This window comes from Geotrypetes seraphini, chromosome 5 (genome assembly GCF_902459505.1).
Source record: "Geotrypetes seraphini chromosome 5, aGeoSer1.1, whole genome shotgun sequence".
NCBI lineage: Eukaryota > Metazoa > Chordata > Amphibia > Gymnophiona > Dermophiidae > Geotrypetes > Geotrypetes seraphini.
Genome location: NC_047088.1, coordinates 77,815,356 through 77,835,280, shown reverse-complemented (window position 1 = coordinate 77,835,280; position 19,925 = coordinate 77,815,356). Strand labels below are relative to the sequence as shown.

The 19,925-nt window shown below is 41.0% G+C and overlaps 1 protein-coding gene across 5 annotated transcripts in view; it reads right to left on the bottom strand.

The window, feature by feature from the left end:
- Window positions 1-1,623: 1,623 nt before the first annotated feature.
- The window catches only part of LOC117360978 (BTB/POZ domain-containing protein KCTD12-like), a 136,924-nt gene continuing 118,622 nt past the window's right edge, over window positions 1,624-19,925 (bottom strand). For all 5 annotated transcript variants that reach the window (XM_033945692.1, XM_033945694.1, XM_033945693.1 and 2 more), the window contains one exon: window positions 1,624-2,792. In XM_033945692.1, the coding sequence (XP_033801583.1) occupies window positions 1,881-2,771 (891 nt within the window). In that variant the 5' untranslated portion in view covers window positions 2,772-2,792 and the 3' untranslated portion in view covers window positions 1,624-1,880. The remainder of the gene's footprint in view (window positions 2,793-19,925) is intronic.

Below are 19,925 nucleotides of genomic sequence, written 5' to 3'. Positions count from 1 at the left end.
GATTTGATTCAGATTGTCACAGCTGGTATACACTTCACTTGGGCAGTTGATGTTCTAGAAAAAGATGAACTGATCAATCAAATGGAATAATTTGGCTTTATCCAATATTTATCTCCTTTCATCAAAGGATAAATTGACTGCAGAAGCCTGAACTGAATTGCTTATGTGCACCAGATCTCTTGTACGTTTTTAAGATGGGTACATCATGGTATCACTGCAGTGACCAATTACATTCCCAGTACATATAAAGTCTGCCCTAGTCAATGATCTGTAATTGGCATGGCTCTAGTCCTTTCACAATATATCTGATTGGCTGATGACTACATGTGTGAATAATGCCGATAAACATACAGATAGGTTTTAGAACCTGGTTCCACAAGACAGCACAGTTGTGCTTTTGTCTGATTTAAAGTGCTTTTATTTATTTATTTACATAACTTTAAATCAATATGTCGTAATCCCTCACAAATTCTGCTGTCCGTTACTAATTATATGTGGAGAAAGTGGTTACTCAGATGGAAATATTCCTTAGCCAGGGATCAAACTCCTGGTTCTGGCAGTCATTGGAAAGTATTCCAAGTTTATTAAAAAGTTTGATATACCGCTTAATCTGGCTTGTCATGCCCCTGTTAAGCACATATTCATGCTGAAAGAAGAAACTAACTCACCAACTTACTTCCAACTACCTGCAGCCTGGCAAACCCTGCAGATAATTTCAACCCTAGGTTTGGCCACAGTGATAAAGGCAAAAACCTCGTCCTGAGTTTTGCTTTCAATATCGTTTAAGGAAAAATCAGCTAGACAGAGATCTAAGTCTGCCTCATCCAAGGGATAATTTTTTTCATTGGAAATACTTTTCATATCTTTGAAAAGCCTAAACTGCATGTTGCCTCGATCTCTGCCCTCTCCTCAACCTGGGGATCAGCTCTATAGTTAATAGTACCCATGAATATATTGGGCAATAATCAAAGCACCAGTTCCCATGGATAAAATATCACTTTAACCAAAGAATGGTCTTTTATTATTGTGAATAACAGCTCTAATACCTTATCCTAGTATATTCCATCTTTGAACTTGCTGCATAAGTGTTTTTCTTGTTTTTATCATTTCATATAAAAACTGTTTTTGTGTGTGATCATACCGGAGAGTGAACAAGGAGTCATGTTTTCCTTGGATACTCCCCCTCTTTCGATCTGAGCTTTAGACCTGCGTGTTTCTCCTGCAGGGAGCTCCATCAACCTATGCAAGCATTCCGTGGTCCAAACAATAAGCTGCTTATTGAGACTCCCAAGCTCCATAAAGATCTGCAGGATTCCTCATCTTCCACCTTTCCTCTTACTATATATACCAAAGGTCTGTTTATTAACTTTGCAACCAAATCACTTGAAGCAATTTTTACTTGACTTTTCCACCCCATCAAAAAATACCCTTCTTCTTTTTACAATGTGCTTATTTCCGGTTTAAATTAGAGTATGCTCCACAGCATGTAAAATCCGCAACATAAGTACACATCAAAGTACAAAATTCAAGTTCAGCAGTGTAATGGAGATGGGTAGGGGGAGATGAATGGAGGAAAAGTCAACATTATTTCCTGGATAACTTGGTAGCTTTATCCACACAAAATCATAACAAAATGTTGCTTCTTTATTCATTTTAGGGCTGGGTACACACTAGCAGTAGCTATCTGGAAGCTGAACAGAGTTGATAGGCAATGGCTGGTACAGGAAAAAGCCAGAGAGAGCTCATCAGAACAGAATATGAGAGAGGAGAAATAAACAGGGTGGAAGAGTCAGTGTCTATTCCTAAAGAAAAGAGCCACCATGGGAGAGGAAGAGGAGGAAAGTTTTCTTATTTGATTGGGTGGTTGATTTTTGGGTGTGTCACTCACGATAGAAAACATATTCAGTGTAAGAGGTCCAGATCTTGTCATCTGTCTGGTCATGAGCAAAAGCGCATGTGCCAGTAGAATTGCAAGCCACCATGTGGAAACCAGCATCAGCCAGTTTGTCAAAAGCTTGCTCCAGGAAGGTGAATTTCAGATAATACCGGGACGTATATCTCTCAGGAGGTCGATCAGGGTCCCTGCTCTCATTTAAGGTGTCCCCAAATACTTCTTTGGCTAATGAGGTTTTGCCACACACCATTATTCGTGCAACCCTACGGAACTTGGCATCTGTTTGGCTGTCCCTTCCTAGGGTGTAGGATCCTCTGTATCCAATGGTAATAAACCCTGATCTTCGCATGTCTGGTCCAGTCCCACCAGACACAATATTGGAGCCACCAGAGGCACCTGCAGTAACATTTGCAAGTGCTGCACTGACTGAGGCCAGGTTACGTGCAGTGTCCACATTGGGAGAGAGCTCCTCTGGGTCGCTTTGGCATGGATCATCCCCTATGGAGTTCTGCTTGCTGATTTTTGGAGCCAGCATCTTCACTAGCTCAGGCAGCTTGAAGAACTCTGCCTCACGCTGCAGACGGCTCCTCTCTGGGAAGTGATCAGGGAGCACTAGTTGCTGGTCTCTCATGTAATCCAAAATATAGCGGAACAAGAAGCCATCTCGGTCCACAAAGAATCTGCCCTTACTGTCTCTGGCCAATGAGTGGGCATTTTTTTGACTGAACATTTCCCAGAGTAGAGATCCAGGGACACTGACTAGAGTGGGGTAGCGGGTGATGTAGACCTGTCCTCCCACGTTGAGCTCAATGATCTCTGAGAAGGACGGTAAATCTTCTCCAGGTTTGGGACAGCTGGCATTGTCTGGCAGGGCCATGCTTGATTTTTCTGCTCTGAACTGCAAATGCAAAACAAAATTGCATAGTTTTAGTTGAACTATAAGTATTTAGTTATTTATTTTTAAAATTTCTATGCTGTTTAAAACTAAACAGTTTACATAATTTGCCTATATAAAATTGTAAAAAATGTCCCTAAATTCACTCTTGGGAATGGCCATTTAATAGTATGCATAGAATTGTTGCTTATGTATACTTTTTTTTAAATGTCTATTTTGCGAATGGTTCTCCCATGTGTAAAACTGTTTTTTTTCTAGGACATGCAGTATAAAATCCATCTTACTCATTTAGTATACGAGCTCCAGACTTACAAACAGTATTCAAGGGTCAATTCTTCTAGAAGCCTATTCCCAGTAATACTGTACTACATTGTTCTACTAACAGTATCTCTATGCACATATAATAATAATAATAATAATTTTATTTCTTATATACCGCTGTACCGTGAGGTTCTAAGCGGTTTTCAGTAGAAACAGAAGAAATGCAATAAGTAAGATTAATTAAGATGAAGAGAAAGTACTTAGAGTTCCCTGACTGTCCCAAAGGCTCACATTCTTGCTAAAGTACTTTAGAAAAATAAATTAGTTAGGTTATAAACATAGAGTAGAAGAAGGTAGGAAAACAGTTCATAGGAAAATTAATTTTGAATTCATTATACATTATATATTGTTCAAGGCGGAATACAAATTATAGGAATTACCAAAAGAATTGCGTAATAAAGATTATCTAGATAAATTACATAACATATTTACATATGAGGGTTCTTCATAAAGTTTCTACACTTTAATATTTTTGCAGGAAATGTGTTGGGAGAAGTGGTAAGAGGGCGTCATAGAATGTCATGTGACTAGTCAGGTAAGCTGGCTCATCTTGCAGGTAGTGATGTAATTTGCTTTTGAGATATTTAATAAATAATGTTAAAAAAAAAAAAAAAACCCACAAAAGTGCAGAAGCTTTCTGAATATCCCTTTTCAACTTTGTTATAATTCTGATTGGTGTGGCCAAGGCTGGAAGTGAACTTTTGGGCGTGTGCAAGGGCCAGAATTCAACTGTCTCATTCTCAAGCATGCATCATTTTAAAAGCGGCAGCCCATATTAGTTTGCTGTAACAAAACTGACAGAGGTAGGTGGTCCTTATAGACTAACCAATTTATGATGCATGAGCTTTTGAGGACCAGAGTCCACTTCATCAAATGCGTGAGGTAAAGCTGAATACATGAATACATAAAAGGGAAAATACATGGTGAAAAGAGAGGAATAGAAAAAAACTTATTATAGAAAGCACAGCAGAGCATGTAAGGGAAAGATAATGGCTGCACAGTTTAGTTAATTGACAGTGGTGGTGATGAGAAAGAACAAAGATAGGATGATCTCAGAAGAGTTAAATCCCTCCATACTTGAAGTGTGCCAGGAATACATTCTCGGCTTAATTTGTGGATCTTAATAAGCCCTGAAATACTATTAATAATCTAAGTTCAAATTCAGGACCCCCAAGAAATATTTTGCTGAACGCCCCACCTAAGCCTTAAAACTTTAGCAAGGAGGAGTCTGAGCATGATAACCCTGTACTAACCTTTAACAGAGCTGCCACTCAGCTATCCAACATCTTTATCCAATAAAACAAGCCAAATAACCTCCTCTTCCTAGCTACCATATATACTCTATGGGGGTCTCGGTTTATATTTGGTTCCGCAGGTCTGTGCCCACCCTCTGTCCCTGCCCAGATCTGTTGCAGGCCTCCAGTGGGCCTGCCTGAAGCCCTGGTGGTCCAGTGGTGAGCCGGGACAGGAGCAATCCTTTCCATGTCCAGTCCCGGCCCACTCTGGGTGCATGGCAGAGCCCTTGAATATAACCCCCTCTCTCCAGTTTATATTTGAGTCAATCTTTTTCCTCCTCGGTTTATACTCAAATATACACAGTAAATCTAAAACTTCTGTTGCTGAGACCTCTGTGATTTTGTAGCTCATATTGCAAGACTTGATCCTTGCAAGATACATGATGTTGCAAACTAAGAGAATACTTGTTAATTCATTAATAATAATTGTGCTCAGTGACAAACACCTGGTGAACCGCTGACAAGCCAGGGTATGATGGTGTTACCTTACATCATAGCACAATGCCCTCCCTGCCTCCTCAAGGTAAAATACTAAATGAAAATTTCTAAGAGAAGATTTTAACAAACATTTATCTTAGTAGTTCTTCAACACCATCGCGAGGATATTGCAGGGTGCCATGGAACAGCCAGCTGCCGGCGGTAGACATAAAAAATGTACAAAATGAAAATGTTCCTAGTCCCGCTTGGGAAACCACAAATTAGTCCAAACAAGTGAAAAACTCAGTCCATAAAATCAAAAAATACTAATAAATACTTCATCAGTAGACCTAGTCTGACCCAGTGGTTTTCTCACTGCCTCTGGCAGGTTTGAATGGATATTGCTCCTGATCCGTGTTTGATGTCTTCCTCTTGAAGAAGTGAAACACGATCTGTGTCGGGGAAGTACAGTTAATAGAAGATTGTCTACTGCTGAAGTATTTATTTTTGAGGGGGTGGAAAAAGTGCATCTTATGGAGCGAATACACCTCCATCCCCCAGTGTTCTGCTGCTGCTCATTTGCCAATCCCCCCAAGCATTCGGCTGCCGCTCATCAACCTCTTACCCACTCGTCACAGCAGGAAAGGAAAGGAAGGGCCAGCGACATGCAATTGGGCCCACAAGTCTTTCCCTGACGTCACATCGGAGAGAAGGTTTGGGCCAGCCAATCACTGGCCCAGACCTTATCTACGATGTCAGAACTGATGTCGTAGGAAGCCTTATAGGCCTGATTGAACACCGCCGGCCCTTCCCTTCATGGAGTTGCGGCAACAGTGGGTGAGCGGCAAACCAGGGAGGAGGAATCAGCGCGGCAGGGAGGAAAGCAGGCATGCAGGCTTCAGTGCGGGAGGGAGGAAGGACAAAGGCGGGAAGGCAGTGAGGGGGAGGGGGCACAAACTCAGGACATAGAAAGGAGGGAGGGAACAGAAAGAGACAATTGTTGGGAGAAAGAAAGAATTATCTAGTGCAACCAGAAATCATCAGACAACAAAGGGAGGATTTCAATTTAGGGGTCCTTTTATCAAGCCGCGCTAGCGGGGGTTAGCGTGGACATTTCATCATGCGCTAACCCCCGCAGCCGGCTAAAAAACTAATGCCTGCTCAATACAGGCGTTAGCGGCTAGCACAGCAGGCGCTTTAACGCACGGTATTACGTGTGTTAAAACCCCTACCGCAGCTTGATAAAAGGACTCCTAAGTGATCAAAATCTGTCTATTTTTCAATTTAGTAATCAAAATTTGTCTATTTTTCTAGGGGGCTGGGTTCAGAGGCACAATTTGGTTCAGAATATTTTTTCTTGGTTTTTCCTTTTCTAAATCTAGGGTGCGTCTTATGGTCAGGTGCATCTTATGGAGTGAAAAATGAGGTGTTTGATAAAATCTTCTCAGAAATTTTCATTTAGTATTTTACCTTGAGGAGGCAGGGAGATCATTGTGCTATGATGTAAGGTAACACCATCTTACCCTGGCTTGTCAGCGGTTTACCAGGTGTTTGTCACTGAACACAATTATTATTAATGAATTAACAAGTTGAATTCTCTTAGTTTGCAATATTCTTATTTTGTTGAGAATTCCAGGTTTACTGTTTTATACTCTCGTATTTTTGGTTTTAAGATATACGATATAACATATAAGCTCAACACTAAAGAATAATACATTGGCAAGGAAAGAGCAAGAAAGTAAAACAATTATTTAGCTAAATAAAGAGAAATAAGAGGGAAAATAAAGTCCAGTGAAAAGGGGGATTTCCTTGGGTAATTCCTTTAAGGGTTTTCAAGTTTCAGATATATCAAATTAGATCAATTGGCTTCCAATTTTCATTTCTTTAATTTATTTTCTATCCAGTTGTCCTCAAAGAGCTCAGAACGGGTTACAGATTAAACATACATATTATGTAGTTAACAGTTTACAATTTGACATAATTACAGAACAAGTTTCCAATACAAGGTTTTATCCTAATTGATACAAACTAGGGGTCTAGTACCAACAAATATGGAGTGTCCAGGTTACAATTTGCCATAGTTATCCTCAACAGTGCATGTTTTCTAAATACAAGTTTTTATCCTAATGTGACATATTGGGATCTAGTGCCAATATGCATCTCTATATAATCGATTAATCATGGGCAGGTAATGGCTGTTACTCCTCCTCCTTTTTTGTGTGTACAGGAGCCTGCTAAAGCTTGATAGCCTAAGGGACATATCATACCTAGTGTAACTCCATCACTGTCTTTAGGCCAGGTTTTAGTAATCAGGAATATGTCCCAGTTTTTATATGTGAAGTCATTTAGTATGATGCCTTTGTTATTTACTGATCTGGCATTTATGAGGGTGATAGATAGGTTTTTAGTTGTGGGAGTGTATGAGAAAATGGGGTTGTTGGGGCTATGTTGGGAGGGTTTTTTCTGAGGAGAGTTTTCTGGGTTGATGATGACTGGGATAAGAAAGCACGATAGGTAAGATAATTATAGGTTTAAGGTATAGCATTTGGGTTGATGAATTCTATTTTTAATTTTGCTACCTTTATTCTGTGTAGGTTGGATTTGGCTGGATAACATGTGGAGGGTGTTGGGGTGATTGATGGGTAGATCTATATATGTAATGTGAGCCTAGAGATGGGTGGGATGAGGGGAAGGTGGGTGAGCTTAGGCCGAGTTCACAATGCGGCTGTGGAGATTATCTCCAGAGATCTCCTAGAAGGTAGCCTATACTTTATACTTCATATCATTTTTCATCTCATCTCTTGCTCCTTGTACATTTAATGTGCTGATAATGTTCATATTATTTTCAGATACATTTTCCCTTCTAGTCCTACTTTACTAGCTAAGATATTGAATAGGGCTGATCCTAACACTGAATCCTGCTGTGCTCTGCTGACTGCTTGCTCTTCATCAAAATGGATCCTACTGCTCAACCAACCCATTTATAATATTTATTCCAACATCCAGTCTGATTTGCTTGCTTATCAGTTTTTCATGTAGAACAGTATGAAAGGCCTTACTGAAATCCAAATAGTTCCCATGCATTGTGCTAACATTTATTATTATGTACAGTTCTCTGCATAATTGACCTTTGACTACATTCTATAATTCTGGACTCTTAATTTTGGGAAAGGCCTGCCATGTGTAAAAGTAGTTTTCACACTTGGAAAGAGTTCTTCTTCTACTACTACTATTTATCATTCCTATAGCACTGCTAGATGTATGCAGCACTATACATTAAAACAGTCCCTGCACGATAGAGCTTACAATTTAATCAGACAAACAGGACAAGTAGGGGGAAATGACTTCAGAGGAAGAGCTGAGGCCAGCGTGAGCAGCAGGTTGGAGATGCTGCTCATGCTGGTAAAGAGCTGAAGAGGTACGAAGGGCAGACAGGAGGAGAGGTGTCAGTGCCCCCACCAAGATGGCACCCAGGGCAGTCTGCCTCCCCGCCCCCCACCCTTTACAACACCATTGAGTGAGGGGTACAGCTAGTACTATCTTTTAACATCTTTGGTATTCTGGGATAAATACCAATTGACCCCATAACTGTTCCTCTCTTTTACTAAGGTGTACTAACCGAATTAGCTTGCGCTAAACGCTAACACCTCCACAGACTAACATGCACGCGTTAGTGTTTAGCGCATGCTAATTTGATTAACGCGCATTAATCAGTTAGCGCACCTTAGTAAAAGAGGGCCTGTGTCTACTTTTAGCAATGCCAAAACCTCCAATGCTACCTCCTCAAGAAATGATACCCTCACAGTCCAACTTTGTCCCATCACACTCGTCTTCTAGAGCAGTGGTTTCCCAACCCTGTCCTGGAGGACCACCAGGCCAGTCGGGTTTTCAGGAGAGCCCTAATGAATATGCATGAGAGAGATCAGCATATAATGGAGGTGCCAGGCATGCAAATCTGCTCCATGCATATTCATTAGGGCTATCCTGAAAACTCGACTGACCTGGTGGACTTCCAGGACAGGGTTGGGAACCACTGTTCTAGAGCAGTGGTTCTCAACCCAGTCCTCGGGACACACCCAGCCAGTCGGGTTTTCAGGATCCCTGCAATGACTCCGCAGGAGACAGATCTACATGCACTGGATCACTGAAGACCAGCCTATTTCATATTCATCATGAAGATCCTGAAATACCGACTGACTGGGTGTATTCTGAGGTCTGGATTGAGAACCCATGTTCTAGAGTCAATATAGTGCAAAAGTATTTATCATATCTGCTTTCGCCACCAAAACTCTACCCCTCTCCCTTTTAGTTATTAACTTTTCCCTTTAGCGTTCATTTTTTCACTTATATGTCTAGAAAATTTATTCTAGCACTTATAACCTTCTTAGCACCTAAGCGGTTTACAAAAAAAACATACATAATCACATACAATAAGACCTAGTAAACAATCAAATCCAACTGCAGACACTATACATAGCAGCTAAAAACTCAGTCCTTAACATAACATCCCTGGACTGCTCTATTAACAAAATGCCTTCACAAAAAAACCACATTTTTAAACATTAGACCAGCGCATCGCAAACTGTGTGCCGCGGCATACTAGTGTGCCTCCTGAGATTTCAAGTGTGCCGTGGCACACTGGGTAGGAGGAGAGGTACCGGCGCCAGCTGACTGCCTCCAGAACGTACCTCTCATGGTGAGAGGCACGCCCTGTAGGCGATGAGCCAGCATCAGCAGCATTCCTTCACTCCGGTCCTCCTCCCCCCCACTAGTAGCTCAGGGCTCGTCTGAAGGCCCTTCATGCATGCGGGACATCAACGTGATGACATCACGCATGTGTGTGACATCATCACGGCGACATCGTGCACTTCTGGGTGCCTCGAGCCGCAGCCACTACATTTAGTGTGCCGCGGCTCAAGAAAGATTGCGGGACACTGCATTAGACCATTAGCAAATGGCCTGACAAGGCATTCCATAATACCGGATATGCTTCTGGTTGAAATGAAATACAGAATGTCAGCACTAGTTGCTATTTATTGTTGTTTGGTTTAGAAAATTTTATTCCTTGCCTTTGAAGTGGAGGAGTAGTCTAATGGTCCGTGCAACAGCCTGAGGGGCCGGAGAATTGAATTCAATCCCCACTACAGCTCCTTGTGAGTTAGGACAAATCACTTAATCCTCCATTACCTCAGGTATAAAGTAAGTACCTGAATGTAATATGTAAACCACTTTGATTGTAACCACAAAAAGGCAGTACTGTATATCAAATTCCATCCCCGTTCCCTTTGTTGACCAGGCAGGGGGCCTTTGCCAATTTAAGTTCTTCCAGCTCCCCCCCCCCCCTTTTTTTTATATTTCCTGGAAACTTTTCCTGCCCCCCTCCTGTGCGTGTGTTTTAATGTTGGTGTTTTTACATTTTGCCTTACGGCTTGCCAAAGGAAAATCAGATAATGGGTCGCAGCTTTTCATAAAAGAAAAACACATGGGGAACAGTAAATGTGAATTGGATAGAATTTGTCATTTTTCTCCTCCTTTGTCAACAGTGTCCTCATTAAGGTTTCTACCGTGGCCCAGAGAGCTAAATGCTTCGACGCTACTTTGATGCTCATGAGGAATTCTATGAGCGTTGGAGCATTTAGCGCTCCGGGCCATAGTAGAAACCTCTACTGCGGCTTAGTAAAAGGGGGAAGAGGTTAAATCTTGTGGCAAAAAATATCTTAGACAGCAAGGCATATTTTGAAAATTTTGCAAGAACGGAAAAGTCTAGTCTCCATGAACAAACAGGAATGAATGAACCACACAAGTAGGTGACACCATCCAATGGTACCAGGACAGAACTACTCTTTTAGAGCTCAGAACTTTAATGCAAAAATCTGAGCATGTGCAGTCCTGCTGTCTGTGGAAAACCCTCTTATAATTAAGCAACACTGCTTTTGTATTTCACTGTAAATATTTTCACCTAGAACTGTATGGAAAATGCAAATGGTTTGCATGTTAAGACAGTTTAGGAAAGCTTTTAGGCTCCTTTTACTACTGATTAGCGGCATGCTGAATATGATAAAGGCCATTCAGTTCCCATGGGCTTCTTCACATTCAATGCAAGCTAATTGATAGCACCGCTTTGTGAATGGAGCCCTTGAGATCTGAGCTAGCCAAGGGGGTAGAATTTATAGAAATACGTTTATGTATCCATAGTGCAAAATCTGTCTGTTCGAGGGGCTGCTGAAAAGTTCTCATCCCAACCAAGAAGAGAACAATGTGGAGCCATGAAATTTACAAGTTATTCCACGCTTTTCTTGACACTTTTCGTTTCACTTTTCGTTTCGTTTCACTGAAATGAAAAGTGTCACGGAAGGTGTGGAATAACTTGTAAGCTAAACTAAACTAAAGCTTAACTTTGTATACCGAGTCATCATTCTGAGAAGGCTCGACTCGGTTTACAGCAATTAAATAAACAGAGAATGATTTGCAAATGATAACTAGAAGATAATAGCAAAATCTCAAAAGAATTAATTTTCAAAATGTTTGGCAAATAGAGTAGTTTTTAAAGATTTACAGAAAAATTGAAACGAACTGGAACTCCTTAAAAAAAAGGGGAGATCATTCCAGAGTTGAGAGAATTTAAAAACCAAAGATCGACTGAAGATCTTGACTCCTTTAATCCCTTTTTTAGAAGGAAGGGAGAGTTTAAATTGTTGGATACCTCTTGCAAAGGAGAATCGGTAAACATTCTAAAATAAAGAAATAAGAGGATTACAGATACCATGTAGAATTTTAAAAGAAATACAAGCGCATTTTAATTGAATTCTAAAATAAACCGGAGCCAATGAAGACTCTGAAGCAAAAGGGTCACATGGTCAAATTTACGTTTTCCAAAGATCAGCTTCGCAGCAGTATTCTGAATTAATTGTAATCTATAAAGACAAATTTTTGTAATGCCGAGATAGATAGCGTTACATTAATCAAGACGAGATAATATAATTGATTGAACTAAGATAGAAAAATGACGGTGATAAAAAAGATGTCTAACCTTACTCAGCATTCGTAAACTAAAGAAGCAATTCTTAACCAAGGAATTTATTTGGTCCTTAAAGGAAAGAGAGGAATCAAAAAGGACTCCCAATATCTTAGCAGAGAACTCAATTGGTAAGGAGGACCCAGATACCAGAGCTACAGTAGGAGGAAGACAGTCCAATCTTGGACCTAACCACAAAAGCTTAGTTTTAGTTGTATTAAGCTTCATCCGGATAGATAGCTGAAGTTTGGAAATGCAAAGATTTACTTTGGAAACTAGATTAGTAATATCCGGATCAATCTCAATCAATATAAAGATATCATCCGCATAAGTGAATAACGTTTCCCAAGCTGACAGCTTAAAGGTGTTCAGTGTGGTCCTATAAAGATTGAATAAAATTGGAGAGAGTGGGGAGCCTTGAGGAATCCCACAGGGAGGCTGCCAGGAACTGGAGATATCGCCTTCAATATTTACTGAATAGGAACGGTACAGAAGAAATTTAGAAAACCAATCCAAAACAACCTGATGGAGACCTATATCTGAAAGTAGCTGAAGTAAAATATCATGATGTACTACATTAAACGCTGCAAATAAATCGAACTGGAGTAGAATAGAGCATTTATTTTGAAGACAAATTTGTTGAATTTTTGAAAGAAGAGAAATCAATAAGGTTTCAATACTAAAATTAGAGCGAAATCCATGTTGAAATGGCTGAAGTAAAGAAACTTTCTCCAAATAGTCAGTAAGTTGACCAGCTACAATTGACTCCAACATTTTTGTTAATAAAGGTATATTAGCAATTGGTCGGTAGTGAGAGGGGACTGTAGGATCTAAATCTACTTTTTTTAGAAGAGGAATAAGTGTTATTTGTCCCATGAATTGTGAAAAGTAACCATTTTCCAAAGAGAAATTCAGTAAAACGGTTAATCATATTTTAGCATGAGAAGGAATATAAGAAACAGATATGACGGAAAAGGGTATATTTTCTCATCTTTTCACACAGTCTAGAAACTTGAAGTTCAGATACTGGAGTGAAAGAACACCAGTAGCGATCAGCTGGAATCTCCTCTATAGAAGTTTTGAAATATGTAGGGAGATACTCAGTTTCGCTTGTGGGAAAAGATTGTCTAATGAGAGAGATTTTATCTTAAAAAAAACAAACTAGAGGGAGATGAAGAATGGTCAGATTTAGAATCACAGTTGGTAAAAGAACGCCAGAGTTTCATGGCTCCACATCGTTCTCTTCTTGGTTGGGCTGAGAACTTTTCAGAGGCCCCTTGTATATTATCATGAATGAAAATTCACTGCACAAGGAAATAAATATTTTCCACATTAATTCGATATTGAAAATCATGTTTTTGCAGTTAGTTAACTGTACATATATTTGAAATACTGTCTAAGTGGTGAACAGGTGCATAATATACCATTTAAATGCTATTTCTTCATAAGAACAGACTGTCTTGCTTAATAAATATTCATATAAATTTGAAGATAAGCAAAACATGTTAAATGTCACATTAGCAGTGTCTAATTTCAAATTATCTCTTCTATTCATGCACTGTCTTGCATGCATTTTATTATAATAATATTCACAGTCAATTCTTCCTTAGAAGACAAAAGGAGTTTTGCACATTATGAAGGTAATCGGGATAGGATTGCTGTTCACTCAATGCTACCAGTACAGTAACATAGTAGATGACGGCAGATAAAGACCCGAATGGTCCATCCAGTCTGCCCAACCTGATTCAATTTAAATTTTTTTACTTTTTTCTTCTTAGCTACTTCTGGGCAAGAATCCAAAGCTCTACCTGGTACTGTGCTTGGGTTCCAACTGCCGAAGTCTCCATCAATACTCACTCCAGCCCATCTACACCTTCCCAGCCATTGAAGCCCTCCCCAGCCCATTCTCAACCAAACGGCCATATACAGACACATACTGTGCAAGTCTGCCCAGTACTGGCCTTAGTTCAATATTTACTATTATTTTCTGATTCTAGATCCTCTGTGTTCATCCCACGCTTCTTTGAACTCCGTCACCATTTTCCTCTCCACCCACCTCTCTCGAGAGTGCATTCCAGGCATCCACCACCCTCTCCGTAAAGTAGAATTTCCTAACATTGCTCTTGAATCTACCACCCCTCAACCTCAAATTATGTCCTCTGGTTTTACCATTTTCCTTTCTCTGGAAAATATTTTGTTCTACATTAATACCTTTCAAGTATTTGAACGTCTGAATCATATCTCCCCTGTCCCTCTTTTCCTCTAGGGTATACATATTTAGGGCTTCCAGTCTTTCCTCATACGTCTTCTGGCGCAAACCTCTTATCATTTTTGTCACCCTCCTCTGGACCACTTCAAGTCTTCTTACGTCCTTCACCAGATACGGTCTCCAAAACTGAACATAATACTCCAAGTGGGGCCTCACCAACAACCTGTACAGGGGCATCAACACCTTCTTCCTTCTACTGGCTACGCCTCTCTTTATACAGCCCAGCATCCTTCCGGCAGCAGCCACCGCTTTGTTGCACTGTTTTTTCGCTTATAGATCTTCGGACACTATCACCCCAAGGTCCCTCTCCCCGTCCGTGCATATCAGCTTCTCACCTCCCAGCATAAACGGTTCCTTCCAAATACATTAGGTCCTTTTAGTAAGCAGCAGTAAAACGGAGCCTTAGAACACCCTTATGAGAGTCTATCCAATGAAATAAGGCCTATTTATGCAGCCCTAAAATTATAATTTTCTATTTTTTGTATAACTGGCCATGTGCTAATGTTACCATTAGCTTGTGGGCATTTTTTTAAAACTACCATGTGATTGCCACGACACCCTCCCTCAAAAACCTTTTAGAGCGGCTATGTATATTTGGCAACTAATGCATTTTTTACATCTAAAATCGACTACTGCAATATTGTCTATGCCAGGGGTGCCCAACACGTCGATCGCGATCAACCAATAGCTCAGAAAGGCAACGTGAGTCGATCCCGGGCTCCGTGATAGGCTTGTGTTGCCGTCCTGATCTACTGGGCCGATCAGCCTTCCTCTCCAGTGTTCTCTCTAGGGCCTTTTAGCTGGGCGGTCCGCCCAGCTATCATCTGCTGCTGCCGCCGCTGCTGAACATTAAAAAAAAAACGGCTTGGAGATTTCAGCCCGTAGCGAACTTATGCTCCGTGGCTCTAACGTGTGCATGCCGGCTTCCCTTCTCTTCCCTCAGAAACCGGAAGTTATGACCGGAGGGGAGAAGGGAAGCCGGCACGCACATGTTGAGAACCCTGAAGCAAGCGTTTGCTATGGGCTAAGGCGGGAGACAGGTTAGTGAAGCATTTGCTCTTCTTGCTGCCGGGTCCTGCCTACTTTCTGTTTCCGCGAAGGCAGGACCCGGCAGTATTTCCCCCAATAGGTCGATCGCGATCTTGGGCCAATCAGCCTTCCTCTCCCCGACGGCAGAATTGACGTCGGGGAGAGGAATGCTGGTCGGCCGAAGCAGGGACAGCTTGGGGCGGCGTCGGCTTTCGAGCCTGTTATTGGTGGCGGTTTGGGTCCTGGTCCCCGATGGCAGTGGCTTGGGGGAGGGCAGGGAGAAAGAAAGAAAAAGGGCAGGCAGGGAGACAGAAGGAAAGAAGAGAAACAGAAAAAAAAGAAAGGGAGGCAGAGAGTAAGAAAGGGCAGGGAAGAGGAAGGAAAAGTTGGGGGAAGGAATGAGGTCTGGAGGAGAGGAAGCATACAGGCTAAAAGAAGGGAAGAAAGATTGGATGCACAGTCAGAAGAAGAAAGTGCAACCAGAGACTCATGAAATCACCAGACAAGGTAGGAAAAATGATTTTATTTTCAATTAAGTGATCAAAATGTGTCTGAATTTATATCTGCTGTCTATATTTTACACTAAAGTCCCCTTTTACTAAACCGCAATAGATTTTAGCGCAGGGAGCCTATGAGCGTCGAGAGCAGCGCTGGGCATTCAGCGCAGCTCCCTGCGCTCTAAAAACTGCTATCGTGGTTTAGTAAAAAGGGAGGGGGTATATTTGTCTATTTTTGTATGGTTGTTACTGAGGTGATAGTGCATAGAGTCATCTGCTTTGACCTCTTTGAAAAACCCTGGAATAGGAATGATAATTAACATTTTCTATGCGTACAGTGTGCGTTGTGTTTTTTTTAAAATTTTATTGTTGGTAGATCATTTTGACTTGGTCATTTTAAAAGTAGCTCGCAAGCCCAAAAAGTGTGGGCACCCCTGGTCTATGCTGTTATCTCTACATTTAACATAAGACAACTTCAGACACTACAGAATACAGTGATTAAACTTATAGGACATATGACCATGTTACTCCTCTTTTTCATCAATATCATTGGCTTCCAATAGCCTACAGAATCAAGTTTAAAATACTTAAGTTAACCCACAAATCCTTACAACCGGGATATTTGAACTCATTGACCATTCCATATATACCACTGCAGGCTTTAAGATCACTTCAAGATAACAGGTTGGTTATTCCTTAAGTTAAAAGAACCAGATGGGAGACTGCTCGATCAAAGGCATTTTTAAATCTGTAACCCTCACTGTGGAACCACCTTCCAAACTATGAAGGTCCACTGAAAAGTTTTCAGCCCAACCAACAAAACTGCGGCAGCCTCCATCAAGGGCTATACATTTAGGGCTCCTTTTACTAAGGGCGCTAGCGTTTTTAGTGCACGCAGGAAATTACCGCATGTTACACCGTACGCTACGCTTCTAGAACTAACGCCAGCTCAATGCTGGCACTATGGTCTAGTGCGTGGGGCAATGTAGTGCGCGTTAAAGCCCTAGTGCACCTTAGTAAAAGGAGCCCTTAGTCCAGTGATTTTCTACTTGATTTGTTCCATTGGAAAAATATGGAACAAAAAAAGTAGAAAATTGATGAACTAAGTGTATAGCCCTCGACGGAGACTGCCCCAAATTTGTTGGTTGGGCCGAGAATTCTTCAGCGGCCCCTCGTATATACGATTGGAGCCTAATTTCAAAGCACTTAAAACACTATTAAAAACTCATTTCTTTGAATTTGCATTTGGAAAGGAAAACTATCTAAATGATCACATATATTAATTAACACTAGATACTACAACAAAAGGTTTCTTCCAGAAACAACAAAATACCAGTTTGACTGCACTCTTTTGATTGTGATATAATCGTGTCCTATGTTTTTTTGGAGTTCCTTTCTATTTTAATTATTGTTCTGTAAACTGCTGTGGTATATCAAATTTTTAATAAACATAAACACATCCTGTGGTATGTCATTTTAAGCTACATAAGGTATACATTAGTGCCTAACACAGCCTAGTAAAAGGGCCCCTATGACTGTAGATTTTGAATATCTAGAAGAAAACTCTTGATTTCATTCTTTTTGCTCCGAAGTTGGATGGATGGATCATGCCATTGACTCATGGCAATATGCACAGTACGAGCCAGGCCTGAGCTTGCTTAGTTTCTGATGGTAAGAGTGGGCCTACTGAGGATGGCCAAGTTGTAGGCCAGATTGCTCACTATAAAAAAACCCAACAATATTTTTTTATAATAGAAAACTGCTAAAAGGTAAGAGCTTTGATCTGTCTTGGTAGCTCAGTGGTAGGATTATGCACTGCAATGGAGAAGGTCTGAATTAAGGCCCCTTTGATCAAGCCACATTAAGGAGTTTTATCACCGGCTGCTGCAGTAATTGCTCCAACACTCTTAGGAATTCTATGAGCATTGGAGCTTTTACCATAGAAGCCGACGATAAAAAACCCACACGCGGCTTGATAAAAGGGGGCCTAAATCCTAAGGTCACGGCTCTGTTCCACAGGCTAGTCGGAAGACTATGAGGGTAGAATTTGCGACCCCTCTGAGGGAGGGGAGCAATAGACAACAGTGTCCCCTAGTGGCCAGGCCTAGGACTCACATTGCTGCATTCTAGAAAGAGCTACATTCTGTGACTGCTGGCTGAGGACTGTCACAGGGATAAGTGAGTTGAAAGGGGGTACAAAAAGGATGCATAACTCTGGTAATTGCAACTAAAAGTTCTGAATGAAGCAGGAAGCTTAAAAGGAGCAGGTGGAAACTACAGGACAAAAAAGAAAAAAGGAGAGGCTCTGTTACAGGTATCAAATTCTGGGGGAAACATCAACGTTTGTGGTAAATTCTGAGTCCCTAGCATCAATGTAACACTTGGAGGGCTTTGCCTTAATATAGGGTGCATTATTAGGTATTGTCTTGATGAAGTCAGCATGCCCTTCAATCTTAATTCATTTCAGTGCTTCTTAATAGATTAAAATATTGCTATAATGGACAATCAACCTCCATAATACTATTTAACAAGCACAAAGAACATTATGTATGACTGCACCACAAATGCTCAGCGGTTTATTCACTGCAGTATTAATCCAACATGCTATGCTTCTGCTTGTGCGATACAGCTTATGGAGAAGTGTTCACCTTGATTCAATAAAATAACTGCACCCCTTCTGTGTGGCTCAGGGAAGATGAGAAAACTTAAGAGAAATGACAGTGAACTGAATGACAGGTGCCAGTTTCATTTATTTTGGATTCATTTTGCACTCCATTTGATTCTCCTATATTTGGCCATACTGGGTCAGGCCACTGGTCCAGCTAGCCCAGCTTCCTGTTTTTAACAGTGGACAATCCAGGTCCTATATGTACAAAGTTTTAGAAAACCTATGGTAAATCAGATCACCCAGTCTGGTTCATTAACGGGAAAAATGTTACAGGAGATCAGGCCCAAATTTTGAACCTTTCAATTCTTAACAAGATAGGCTGAAGAGCTTAGATTTACTAAGGCTTTTATGCTGTCCTGCAAATCAAACCCTGGGGACCTTTTACCAAATTGCAGTAAGCATAGGAGGACGTGCTGAGATGTCCCACGGTTATCTTGTACTCTGCATGCACACACCATACACTAAAAAAATTATTTATTTAATTTTCATGGAGGGGGGGCGTGTCTGGGGTAGAAAGTGGGTTTTCTGAACTAATCAGTTAGTGCTGACTCGCTAATTAGCATGTGAGCACTTGTCTACAATATGTGGCAGTAATGGTTCACATGCTAATTTTTTTTAATGGCCATGTGCTAATGGCAACATTAGCGTGTGGCCATTAACGCCGGAAATTGGCCATTTTCTGACTGTGGGTAGAAATGGCTTTCTTTAGTGCATGGGAAAGACCTGTGTGTGAGCATGCTAAGGTCACTTTTTCCCCACACCTTTGTAAAAGGACCTCCTGTCTTTTGTTTTTAATGAGTGACAGAATGTCCAGCTGGAAAAAGGAGACAGAATGTCTGGGAGGTGATGGAAAAAAAGAGAGGGGTTATTCCATTTGTGAGGGAGTATCCAAAACATTTTTTTTTTTTAACTGGAGTTTAAAGTCTGATTTTTAATTCTGAAAACATGTAGGCGGAATGAGGCACTGACTGGAATGGTAAGGGAGTTCAACAGAACACTGGGAAAAGACTCAAATTTTTACGATAGGCTGTTTGGCAATTAAAACCTAGGGCTCCTTTTACGAAGGTACGCTAGCGTTTTTAGCGCATGCTACAATTAGCGCGTGCTAATGCCTCCATAGAGCTGGTGTTAGTATTTCCGTATAGCGCAGGGTTAGCGCATGCGATAGTGTAGCGCGCGCTAAAAACGCTAGCGCACCTTCATAAAAGGAGCCCGTAGTGTTGCTTAATCTATGTGTATTTGGCCAAATTTGAATGGGTTCCCTCCTTTCTTTACAGGTAGCACTGACATTCAAACTATATTAATGAAAAAAATGCCCTTAAGGCAGTGGTTCCCAAACCTGGTCTTGGAGGCACCCTAGCCAGTGAGGTTTTCAGGATATCCGCAATGAGATATTTGCATGCACTTCGTCCACGGAATGCAAACTTCTCTCATGAATATTTATTCTGGATATTCTAAACACTTGACTGGCTGGGGTGCCTCCAGCACATTGGGAACCACTGCCTTAATTGATTCTTTTGGCATGGTAAAGATTGAACATGTTTTTGTGGGGTTCCACCATACTAACAAAGTTACAAAGCTACCCAAGACTTCTACAAAGCTTAGAGATGTACATGAGAGTGGGA